The following is a 13,220-nucleotide window of genomic DNA, read 5'->3' as shown; positions in this document are numbered from 1 at the left end:
ACCAATCCACATTCTGCCTTTAGTTGCCAATGCAATTGCATTATAACACTATTATGCATGCACAAGAAAAGGAAGGGCCATCCATAATGAAACCTATGACGACAATGCTATGTAATAAAAAATCCTCCCCTTTTCCAAGGAGTGGCAGAGAGGCGGGTTTAAAGAGAATTCAAAAAGAAAAACACAGAAGGAAATGCCCTTTTGAAGAATGGGTGCAGCCAAGCTGAAGCAGCAGCTTGAAAATTCTACTTACAGAAAATCAGTAGTAAGCCCACTGTACAGAAAAGGTCTGAGTCAGCTCCTTCAATGCAAGTGAGCAAATGACCTCCTGATAAAAGCTGCAACATGCAATGGCATGGAATAGGCTCCTGGTGCAGATAAGGTAGCAACAGCCTCCTCTTCCAGTAGCACAGCTGTCTACCCACAGTCTGACTCTGGATGGACCCCTCGCACAGTCCAAGCAGAAGTAATTTGCCTATGAGTACTGGCTACTCATCTGAAGGGTGCACAGGGCTGACCACTGGTACATTATAACTGCAAGCTCAAACCCAAGTTGAACACAGTGGCAGTGCATAAGGAAACCTTACTCCTGACACCTGAATACAGATACAAAAAGCAGTGTCTATTCTATCCAACATCTAGTATGAGTGAAGGCCTCCACCATCTATAGCTGGATCACACCCATTATTATCAAACTACAGATTACCTCCTGTATAGGGCTTCCAGTTGTAATATTTTCCTCGGAAAGGCATATTGTCAAAGTCTGCACACTGCTTCTCTCGAAAATCACGCGCCCCCAAAGGACATGGCTAATAAAAATTGAGATAAAATAAGATCTTGATTAATGAATATTAAGAAGTATTTATTTACTTTGTTTATATCCAGCTTTTCTCCCCAGTGGGATTTTATCACCGTCCTCGCCTCCATTTTATTGTCACAACAACCCCAAGGGGTACATTAGGTTGAGAGTGTATGACTGGCTGAAGATGACCTATCAAGTTTCCATGGCAGAGTGGAGATTTTAACCTGACTCTCCCAAAGCCTAATCTAATGACTACATGCTACTCGCTCTTAGTCACTGGCATGACTAAAAATGCGTTCAAATCATGTAAGGCTCTCTAGCATTTTATTTTAAATTAGTGGGGAAGTTCTGCTGGATGAAGGTGAGATTCAGCCTCCATAAGCACACTGAATCTTCTACAAGACTGCTGATTCACACACCAAAAGTAGTTGCAAAATAATAAAACTACCATAAAATATATTTCATATCATTCAGTTTTTTCTAGTTCTTTGATTTTAAAACTAGAACCTGTTATGAAATTAAAAATGAATAACTTTTAGATTATTGTTTATTATAATATTCAAATAGGTGCTACCATTCACTCTGTACCTAACATTTAAGTTTTAGCTTTAGTGTCTGTTGCAAAAAATTTTTTAAAAAACATACCGCAGCTACTTTTTACATCTTGCCATTTTTACAGCAAATGTGTTTGATTAGAATAAAGATACTGTATTGGTTAAATTCTACAGCTTGCTTTAGAATTTCCTGTTCTGATGGCCCTAGGCAAGCAACTTATCTACATTTCAAAAATGTGGTTGGTTTTGGCTGCAAAACTTGGCAATATTTTCTCTATGGTTGAGTGTGGCTAAAGAAGAGGGGGCGCTAACTGTATGTGCTTAAATAAGAAAGTGTACCAGCATAAGACCATCAGTGCCTTCCCAGTTACATCACTTTTGATGGACAGTATTCAGAGACAGCCTCCTGCACCCCCTCCCCACCATTAATGGACTATGATTCCCCTGGCTCTGGTGCCAGACACACATGGACTCTCAGCCACCATGGACTTTTATCCTTAAACTCACATACATGCTACCTTATTGGACACTCGGTCTGGTTTGACTCCGTCTTTGGCTTGGGAGCCAACCCAGTATGGACATTTTACTCTGTGTGAACTAAAGCAGCAAGATTTTCCAGCCAGACTGCAGACAGTTCCCTGCCCGTTCCTGTTATTGATGTGACTCTTTGTGCTTCTCCTGCAAAGAAGCACTTCTCTAAATAGCTGCCCAGCCCTGCAGACTGCAACTGCGTTCCTGTCATCAGAAGACAGTGCCAAAGAAGCATCCCTCATAGAAGCCATGTTCCTGTGATGTCCTAAAACAACTCTCGATCCTACAAAGCACCATGAGGGTGAGATGAGAGCCCCACATACTCTGGTTGTGCTATGGAGATGTAAAATGAAGAAGCCAACAGTCAACAATAGACTTGTCAGTCAGTCACATTTTATTTGTATCCCACCCTCCCCGACCAAGCGGCTCAGGGCGGCTAACAGCAAAAACTCAATACATACAATATACAATAAATAACAAATAATTACAGTTAATTAAAATCCGTTAAAATTCTAAAAACATTAATACTTTGTGCTACAATCACTGGCAAGTTTACTGGTAGTTTAGTAGTTTCAGCTGGTGAAGGCTGTCTGGAACAGGATGGTCTTGCAGGCCCTGCGGAACTGTTCAAAGTCCCGCAGGGCCCGCATTTCTTCTGGAAGCTGGTTCCAGAGCTGTGGGGCCATGACAGAAAAAGCCCGAGTACGGGTGCTCTGGAGTCTTACCTCCTTTGACCCGGGGATAGTCAGCAGGTTCTTCCCTGCTGACCTCAGTGCTCTCTGGGGTTCATATGGGGAGAGGCGGTCCCTAAGGTAGACAGGTCCTCGGCCATAGAGGGCTTTAAAGGTAATAACCAGCACTTTGTAATGAATCCGGTATATAACTGGCAGCCAGTGCAGTTCACGCAGCCCCGGCTGTATGTGCTCCCGCTTTGGGAGCCCCAGCAACAGTCTGGCAGCCGCGTTCTGCACTAGCTGCAGCTTCTGGGTTCAGCATAAAGGCAGCCCCATGTAGAAGGCATTACAGTAATCCAATCTCGAGGTGACCGTTGCATGTATCACTGTTGCCAGGTCCCGACGCTCTAGGAAGGGGGCCAACTGCCTTGCCTGCCTCAGATGAAAAAAGGCTGACTTGGCAGCGGCTGCTATCTGGGCCTCCATTGATAATGAAGGCTCCAGTAGAACTCCCAGGCTTCTGACTTGGCGTGCCGCTTTCAGCGGCACCCCGTCAAAGACGGGGAGAGGTATTTCCCCCCCCCCCGAGCGCCCCGACCCAGGCAAAGGACCTCTGTCTTCGCCGGATCCAATTTCAGCCCGCTCAGCCTTAACCAAGTTGCCACGGCCTGCAGTGCCAGGTCCAAGTTCTCTGGGGCGCAGCCAGGCCGGCCGTCCATTAGCAGATAGAACTGGGTGTCATCTGCATATTGGTGACACCCAAGCCCATACCTCCTGGCAATCTGGGCAAGGGGGCGCATATAGATATTAAATAGCATCGGCGAGAGAACTGCTCCCTGAGGTACCCCACAATGTAGTGTACGTCTCTGAGAGAGCTCACCCCCGATTGCCACCCTTTGTCCCCGATCCTCAAGGAAGGAGGAAAGCCATTGTAAGGCCGACACCCTAACCCCAACATCGGCGAGGCGGCGGGTCAGCAGCCAGTGGTCGACCGTGTCGAACACGGCCGACAGGTCTAGCAACGTCAGCACCGCCACACCGTCTTGATCCAGGTGCTGCTGGAGGTCATCCACCAAGGCGACCAGCACTGTCTCCGTCCCATGACCTGGGCGAAAGCCGGACTGGCAAGGGTCTAGGAATGGAAGCGTCATCCAGAAAACCCTGCAACTGCAGCGCCACTGCCCTCTCTATAATTTTACCTAAAAATGGTAAATTCGAGACCGGCCAGTAATTTGCCAATTCGGCCAGGTCTGCTATACTTTTTTTCAAGAGGGGGCGGACCAAGGCCTCTTTTAAGGGCGTTGGAAAGCGCCCCTCCAAGAGGGATCTATTTATGATGTCCCGTAGAGGACATCTAAGCTCCCTCAGGCAAGATTTAATTAGCCAGGAGGGGCATGGGTCTAGATCGCAAGTTGTTGGGCGTGCAGAGGAGAGAATTCCATCGACTTCCTCCAGGCTGAGCGGGTCAAAATGATCCAGGAGTAAACCTGAAGACAGGCACGGAGCCTCCAGTTCGTATACTGTATCTAAAGTGATGGGCAGGTCCTGGCAGAGCGACGTAATTTTGTCTGCAAAAAATTTCACAAAAGCCTCACAGCCTATTTCCAATTCTCTAACATTTGGCCTGCCCTGGGGCAGCGTAGTTAAATTTCTAATTATTTTAAACAATTGTGCCGGGCGCAAATTTGCAGATGCAATCTTGGCTGCGAAGTAATCTTTCTTCGTAGCCTTGAGTGCCATCTCATATGACCTCATAAGCGTTCTATAAGATGTTCTCGCTGCTTCGCCACAAGTGCGCTGCCACTGCCTCTCTAGTTGTCTGAGTCCTTGTTTCAGCTGGCATATATCCGAGGTGTACCATGGAGCCAGCTTCAAACGAGGGTGCAGAGGACGTCAAGGTGCAATCTCGTTGATTGCCCCAGTTAGCCGGTCTTGCCAGGCATCAACTAGGGCATCAAGGGAATCACCAGGGAGCCAGGGATCCCGAAGAGCCATCTGGAACCGTTCCGGGTCCATCAGGCTGTGCGGGCAAGCCAAAATAGGCTCTCCGCCCTTACAGGGTTGGTGTGGCGTCTCCATACGGGCCTTGAGGGCTAGGTGATCCGACCATGGCACCGCCTCCGTTGCGATATCGCTCACCCGAATCCTGGACGCAAAGATCAGGTCTAATGTGTGTCCCGCCTGATGCGTAGGAGTCGTAATAAATTGAGAGAGTCCCAGTGTCGCCATGGAAGACACTAGGTCCATTGCCCGACTGGAGGCCGCGTCATCGGCATGGACATTGAAGTCACCCAGGACCACAAGCCTCGGGTGCTCCAATGCCCAGCCCGATACCGCCTCCATCAGGGATGGTAAGGCGCTGGCCGGTGCGTTAGGCGGATAGTACACCAGCCAGATCGCCAACCCCTCTCCGACATCCCACGCCAAGCCAGCACATTCAACGCCATTGATTGTTGGGGCCGGGAGAGCCCGGAACGAGTAATCCTCCCGTATGAATAACACCACCCCTCCCCCCACCCACTAACCCACGATTGATGAAAGACCGAGTAGCCCGGGGGGGGGGGTCATCTGAGAGAGAGTCACTGTCTCCCCTTCTTGCACCCACGTCTCGGTCACGCAAGCCAGGTCTGCGTCCTGCCGAAGCAGGAAGTCTCTAAGAGTCTCGGTCTTATTATTTATAGACCTGGTGTTGCATAACACCAATGACGGGTGTGGGCAAATTCTCCTGGTTCCACTACCTGTCACCGTTGGGATGGGAAGTAGACTGGAAGGTGCCGAGCCCTGTTTTGTCTCAGTCCCCTTCCCCCACTCCTCTGTCCCCTCCCACCGCCATATCTTCCCCTCCCCAGGAGCACTGGAATCCCCTGGCCAGGCATTCCCAGTTATGTTCCTATACAATCTAAGATGTAGTAGTATGTCTGTGCCCACCTAGCTGATTGTCTAGTTCAGAGCATGAATGAGCCCTAGTCCACCCTCCGCCCCCAGTTCCCAATTGTCTGACTTACTACAATTTAGTCAGTTAAATTCCCAAGACCCTAATCTTCCCTCTAGTGATTAGTCCAATAATAATATCTCTATAGCACATTAATAAAATAGCGTCCCCCATACAGTCCAAATTAAAGTGCTAATGTAAATAAATAAAATAAATCAATCAGTATGCATTTACATAATTAAATACATATATAAATACATAAATACACACTGCATAATAAATCCAATTGCTAATCAATTCCTAGTTAATTAATAATAAATCTTATTAGTGGTCACTAAACAATTAGGGAACGGGCTAATAGAATCAAAGAAAGGTGGGATAGGGCATTGCCCTTACTACTAATTGATGATGTTAAGGTTAAGATTGGGTGCTAAGGTGTGTAAAGTCTGCGGTCTGTCACAGTTCTTAAAGTGCAGGTGTAGGGTTTAAAATATTTAAAGTGCCAGGCAGTTCTTAAATGCAGGCCTTTCCAAGGCGGAAGATGGTAGTTGCAGTTCCACACTTTGGGGAGCCGAGCCCCATATAGGGCTTCGTGGTCAGAGGCTCCCAACTGCTCTCAGCTACAGGTCCAGACGCGGGGGTGGGGGTGACGATGAGGGTAAGGGCGGGAGCAGAGTGGGGGGTGGGTGGGAGAGAAGGGGCGGGACAGAAGCAGAGGCCAGGGTGCTCACCGAAGCCTATGCCCCGGGACCAGCCCACTCCTCTGTTTGCCTACCACCCCAAGACTCCCCACCACTGTTAAAGTAGCCCCGACTAAGTCATACACTCCGCTCACCGCTTCCCCCCTCGTCTCGCCAGCCCGCTCCCCAATCCGGTCCGTCACTGAGTCAGCCTCTGCCAGACGTCGGGTCGTAGCCGTGCCCTGTCTCGGCGTCAGCCCAAGCAGCGGCGACACTCCCCCGCGATGTTCAGCAGTTCAGCAGGGGCCCCCTTCGCGCCGACCTGTACAGCCTGTACAGTGACTTGCTGTCACGTCTTCATACCCAACAAAAGACTGTTCCTGCCGACCATCTAGGAGAGCGTCGGACACAAAGAATCATACAGATGATTGCTGTAAAGGACTTAATCCTATCATGTAGACCTCCTCCATTGTGTTAGCTCCAGTGTCACAATGGATAGTAATCTGGTGTTAGATTGACCCATCATATTTCTTTGTTTGAGTGACGGTTTGCAATAGGTTAAAACAATCAACACCCATTAATCCTTTGGTGAATTTCCTGGGAGCCATCTCTCGGGTGATGTCAGGTGTCACCTGGCAGAGCCTCAGGACATTATTTTGGTTATAAGAAGGCCAATTTTTTGCCAGATCAGTGAGTCTCTTGTGGTACTCCCACCTTTGCTACTTGAGCCACCACCAAATACCTGATCAGTATTGGGCCCATTATAGCAAGTTATGCTGGTTGTTTCCCGCTCCCCCTTCTCTTATTGCCTTTGCTTTTGGACCATTCTTCTGGATTCTTTGAGACTGGTAAAGTATTTCCCTGTCTGTATTTTTTGCATATGTTTCCCTATCCAGTTTCTTGCTCTTTTTCCTAGGACTCTGTGATTGCTTGTGTGATTTATTCCCTTGTATGCTTGAACTATTTTTCTAATAAAAATCCCTTTAATTTACCACCAATCTCATTATTTCAAAGGGTACCTGGGAAGACTGTCCACCTGGTAAATTCCCCTATACCTCATCTGAAGGAAATTTGGCTAACAGTTTTACTTTTCAGCATTCCTACAGCCAGCTGAAGCTCATGCTTCCTGGAGATGTGTCCTTGCAAATAAAGGGTTGGTGCTTGTTTGCTCAATGGACCTGAGAACTGGTGCTTAGTGAGTACTCTAACCTGGGAACCCACATCCAAAGGGAGAGCTATTGCATATCTGAGTAGACTCTGGGGAGGGGGGAGGAAGAAGCTTAAAATGCCATTTCAGTGTTTTCCTAGGCTCAGAGCATTTTATATTTTTTATTTTCTGCTGTGATCCTTGTACTTTTTCTTGATGTTTTATTTGTAAAACTGCATCACCAAATCACACTATTCCCCCACCTTTCGTGTTTTCCCAGGCTCAGAGAATTTTATATTTTTGGTTTTTGCTATGATCCTTGTGCTTTTTCTTGATGTTTTTATTTGTAAAATTACATTGCCAAATCACACTATTCCCCACCCTTTGCATTTTAAACAAAATACTGCAAGAGCTTTAAGCATGTTTGTATCTTAAGTTAATTAAAAGATAGTTATATTTTTTAATTATCTTTGTGTTTGTCTGCGTCCTTTATAAAGTTTGTATCTCCACTACCTCACATTACATTTTATAACACACATGGCCTGGCCCCACAAAGTCCCACTTGTGCCATCCAGCCCTCCTAACAAATGAGTTTGACACCCCTGGCTTAGATAGTACTTGTTCTTGACTGCCTTATGTTTCCTTTTGAATTTAATATATGTTGGTTACACAGACTTGAAAATGTACTCAGCTTTATCCCTTTGGGTTTAAAACTAGGGTTTTCCTACTAGACCCTTTTCTCTGGCAAATTCATTATTATCTTCTCCTTAAGATAAATAACTCTGTTTTGGGGTGTATTTAGGGCCTTTCAATGCCACTTTAAACCTTTTGCCAAACTGCAATCTTCCAGATTTACAGTCTCTTCAAACTGGATATTAAGCTGATAAATGGAGAACTAATTCCTTTCTCAAGATAACTCACTGAAAATGTCAAGACAGTGTGCGTTTGCAATAAAAAAAGGCCAATGCCATGCTGGAAATTATTAGGAAGGGAATTGAAAACACATCAGCCAGTATCATAATGCCCCTGTATAAATCGATGGTGCGGTCTCATTTGGAGTACTGTGTGCAGTTCTGGTCGCCGCACCTCAAAAAGGATATTATAGCATTGGAGAAAGTCCAGAAAAGGGCAACTAGAATGATTAAAGGGCTGGAGCACTTTCCCTATGAAGAAAGGTTGAAACGCTTGGGACTCTAGCTTGGAGAAATGTCGACTGCGGGGTGACATGATAGAGGTTTACAAGATAATGCATGGGATGGAGAAAGTAGAGAAAGAAGTACTTTTCTCCCTTTCTCACAATACAAGAACTCGCGGGCATTCGATGAAATTGCTGAGCAGACAGGTTAAAACAGATAAAAGGAAGTACTTCTTCACCCAAAGGGTGATTAACATGTGGAATTCACTGCCACAAGAGGTGGTGGCGGCCACAAGTATGGAGCAGAGGTCCATCAGTGGCTATTAGCCACGGTGTGTGTGTATATATAATTTTTTTTTGCCACTGTGTGACACAGAGTGTTGGACTGGATGGGCCATTGGCCTGATCTAACATGGCTTCTCTTATGTTCTAAATAATGTTTCTTTGTTTTACACAGAGAGACTGATAAAACAGTCTCCTCCAGAGTCTCTCCTTTTTCCAAAGCCACATCACATTGGCTATGAAACAGACTCTACTCTTCAGACTCCTTTCACACCAGAGAGTCTCCCAAGCCACCACTCTCTTCTTCAACCAACTCTCCAACTGCCTAACCATCATTCCCCCCTCTACAGTTAGCAGCAGTCCTCCAATCAGAGCAAGTTCAATCAGAGCTGTCAATCAATTCAGCTAGCTCACTCTCTCCCAAGCAGCACTGCCTCTAAGTATGCATCTGCTTGCTGTCCGTCAGAAACTTGTGGTTGGTCATCGAATAAGCCACAATGCTTGAGTTATCATTTTTGAGGCACTAATGGAGTGTAGCTGATGAAGTCTGCTAGATGGTTGTTAGTTCCAGTTATGTTTGAATCCTGTATAGTCTCATTGCTGTGAATTCCTTATTCCCAAATAAGCATGGAGAAGTGAGAGTTGATGAAAATGTGTCACCCTGTTTATGTAAAACATGGCCATGAGGTTGTCAGCAGCAATTTGAAAGTTTTTGCCCAACAGAAAACAGTGTGGGGCTAACAAACTGTTGAAAATGGCTTTGAACATGTGGATAAGATGGAGTGTTTCCTGTGTGGAACATGTTCTACTTCCTGTCATTTGCCCAATGTGAGCATCCCAAGCTAAGAGGGAGGCATCCATGTGAGTGTGATTTCTTGTAGGGGAAGTGAAAGGGGACCCCTACCAAAAGGTTGGTGTTTACAGTCCATCAGTGGAAGGAGTGTCTTGGGATGTTTAGCTGACATAGGAGTTTAGGGGGGTGCCTTACAATGGTTTTCCTCCTTTTTCCATGGTCGGAGACAGAGGATGGCACTTGGGGAGCAGGTCTCCTTGTGGCACCACTTGAATGTGGTGTGCCCCAAGGGGCAATTCTCTTGCCAATGATGTTTAACATCTATAAGAGCCCCCTCACCCAGTTAGCCTGGGGTTTGGGCTGGGTTGTCACCAGTATGCGGATGACACTCAACTCTATCTGTTGATGAACGGTTGCCCAGACTCTGCCCCAGGACACCTGGCTGAGGCATTGGGGGGTCATAGCTGCATGGCTGCAGTAGAGATGGCTGAAGCTTAATCCAACAAAGATGGAGGTCCTGTACCTGAAACAGGGTGGAGTAGAACGGAGTATCAGGCTTCCAGCCTTGGACAGCACATGACTTGTGTGAAGGTGAAAAGCCTGGGAGTGGTCCTGGATGCCTCAATTTCTATGGATGCCCTCACTTTCTATGGTCGCTGCAGTTGCCAGGTTGGCCTTTTACTATCTCTGGCAGATCAGGCAGCTGGTATCCTACCTCCCCTCAGGACTTAGTTACAGTGACCCACACAATGGTCACTTCCAGAATGAAGTACTGCAGCTCGCACTACATGGGCTTGCCCTTGGGGCTAATCTGGAAACTCCAGCTGGTGCAAAATGCAGCAGTGCACCTGCTGATGGTACTGTCTGTATGGGAAGCTATTTGGCCAGTGTTATGCCATTTGCAGTGGCTACCTATTGAGTACTGGATTGTTTCAAGGTTCTGGTACTGACCATCAGAGTCCTGCGCAACCTGGGACCGACATATCTGAGGGACCACCTCTCCCCATATGTGCCTCGAAATCCTGGTTGTCCCCAGCCCTAAGGATGTCCGTCTGGCCTCAACCAGGGTGAGGGTTTTTTCTGCCCTGGCCCTGGCCTGGTGGGACATGCTCCCATTGGAGATTAGGGTCCTGCCAGAATTGCTACCTTTTTGAAGGGCCTGCAAGATGGAGCTGTTCCACCAGGACTTTGGGAATCCAAATTAAATTAAATTGGCCTGTCTCACTGAAGCATTTTACCTTTGACAGCCCATCTGAAATATGTCATCATTGGTTATAAGCCGGCTGGAATTTGCACTAAAATTATATACTTTTGTATTCTGCTCTGAACCAGGAGGTTCATTTGTTTTAATGTACTGATGTTATGGGTTTTAATGTTTTAAATGTTTGACTATGTTGTAATCCACCGAGCCCATCCGCGGAGTAGGGCGGAACATAAATTTACTAAAATAAATAAATACATACAATTTTAAATGAAGGGAAGCAAACTAATAGCATCTGGTTCAATAGTGAATGCCAGAATAAGAAAAAATAAAAAGGAGCATAGGCATGCTCTTAAAATGTATAAATAGGACCCACAAAATTGTTTACCAAAATCTTTTTTTGAACTCCGTAATAATTATAAACAACTTCTTAGGAGGAAAAAGCTTGTTTCACAAAAAGGATCATGGCAGAAACATATCTTGGCATTGGACCAGAAGGATATGTGAAGGTCTGGTGCATTGTTGCAAATTTAGGTGGAAGACTATGTTGTGAATTAGATTCTTATATAGCTCAGCCCAGCTGGGAAGAACACTTCCTCCAGTTATTTAATCATTCTAAGCAGAGTGCTGATATAGTTGAAACTACCACAACAAATGCATCAAGTTTATAACCTCCCTGCCCTCCTGCCACTTCCAACAAAATAAAACCCCTAATATCAGCAATTAAGAAGAATAAGGCTCCTGCGGAAAACTTTATTTCCCTCTATATACTGAAAGCCTTCCAGGTCTGATGGGCACCAGTTTTAGCTAATCTGTTCATTCATAGAGACAGAACTGGAAAGTCCCCCCAAGAATGGACCGCTCCCATTGTTCTACCCATCTATAAGTTAGATCCATCTAACTACAGGCCAATAAAACTTACTTGATGTTATACAAAAACAACATTCTAGAACAGAGCAGGTGGTAATGTGAGTGAGACTTGATTGGCTTTTCTAAAACTGCTTGGGAGCATTACCTAAGGTTGCTGTGGGAGGTAACTGTGTGTGTGCTTGGTGCCTGCTGGAGAGGGGTTTGATTGCTTTTGTGTGTCTTTTGTGTAACTGTTGCTGAGTGAGGAGAGCTTGTTTTCATGGGGGTAATTGCTGGCCCCACCCTCTGCTGTTGCTCTGGTTGTTAAGTCAGAGGTGGGTGGGGGCTTGAGCCTTAATTTGCAAGGCTCATCCTTGCCAGAGGCGCGAGCCGAAGGGCAAGAGCCAAAGGGCTCTTGGCCTGTGGATCTAGCTTGGGGGTTCTGTAGATAGGTGGGTAGTTACCCACAAGTAGTTTCTTTTTGTTTTAAACAATTTTACTGATAACATATGGTAACAATTTCCGTTAATAACTTCTTTTCATCTATCCCATATGCTTCTTTCTAATCACCCCTCCCCCCGTTACTTGAACCCCGCCAGTGTTATTTACTTAAAATACTAACATTAAAAGGTACCATTAATTACTAAGAACTAAAATTAATATTCTTCTTTCTTCTAAAGTTTAATCATTATCAAAAATTGTCCAAAGTCCTTTTACTTTCCACTAGTCTACTACATAACTTCTAATTTTTTTCCACTCCCTTTAAAAATCTTCCAAATCATAGTCTCTTAAAGTTCTTGTTAATTTGTCCATTTCAGTCCATGTCATAACTTTTACAATCCAATCCCATTTTTCTGGTATTTTTTCTTGCTTCCATAACTGCGCATATAGTGTCCTAGCAGATGAAATCAAGTACCAAATTATAGTTCTATCTTCTTTTGAAAATTTTTCCATTTGTAATCCCAACAGAAAAGTCTCTGCAGCTTTCCTGAATTCATATACCAAGATCCTAGAAATTTCTTGTTCGATCATCTGCCAATGCTTTTTCGCTCTTTCACAAGTCTACCACATATGATAGAAAGACTAAGAAAAAGAGCAAGGACATGGTAGGCCCATTGTGAGGGCAAGAAATTGAAATTGTAACAGGTAATGAAGAGAGGGCGGAACTGCTCAATTCCTACTTTTCCTCAGTCTTCTCTTCTGAGGGGAACAGTGCTCAAAATGCCAAAAACAGAACATATAAGGAGGGTATGAAGTTCCAACCTAGGATCAGCGTAGGGGTAGTACATAAACACCAAGTTTCTTTAAATGAAACTAAGTCCTCATCAAAGGCTCCTTAGAAAGCTTGAGAGTCATGGAGTAAAAGGACAGGTCCTCTTGTGGATCAAAAACTGGCTGAGTAATAGGAAGCAGAGAGTGAGTATAAATGGGCAGTCTTCGCAGTGGAGGACCGTAAGCAGTGGGGTGCCGCAGGGCTCGGTACTGGGTCCCATGTTCTTTAACTTGTTCATAAATGATTTAGAGTTGGGAGTGAACAGTGAAGTGGCCAAGTTTGCGGATGACACTAAATTGTTCACGGTGGTGAGAACCAGAGAGGATTGTGAGGAACTCCAAAGGGATCTGTTGAGGCTGGGTGAGTG

General features: G+C 45.6%; 1 protein-coding gene across 4 annotated transcripts in view; it reads right to left on the bottom strand.

Annotated features, from left to right (window-relative positions):
• Positions 1-13,220, bottom strand: part of ADAMTS6 (ADAM metallopeptidase with thrombospondin type 1 motif 6) — a 231,690-nt gene that overhangs the window by 56,625 nt on the left and 161,845 nt on the right. For all 4 annotated transcript variants that reach the window (XM_060235914.1, XM_060235915.1, XM_060235912.1 and 1 more), the window contains one exon: positions 707-809. In XM_060235914.1, coding sequence (XP_060091897.1) covers positions 707-809 — 103 coding nt within the window. The remainder of the gene's footprint in view (positions 1-706; positions 810-13,220) is intronic.

Source organism: Heteronotia binoei, chromosome 4, assembly GCF_032191835.1.
Source record: "Heteronotia binoei isolate CCM8104 ecotype False Entrance Well chromosome 4, APGP_CSIRO_Hbin_v1, whole genome shotgun sequence".
NCBI classification, from domain to species: Eukaryota; Metazoa; Chordata; class Lepidosauria; order Squamata; family Gekkonidae; genus Heteronotia; species Heteronotia binoei.
The sequence above is the reverse complement of the archived record's forward strand: the minus strand, read 5'-3'. Positions and strand labels throughout refer to the sequence as shown.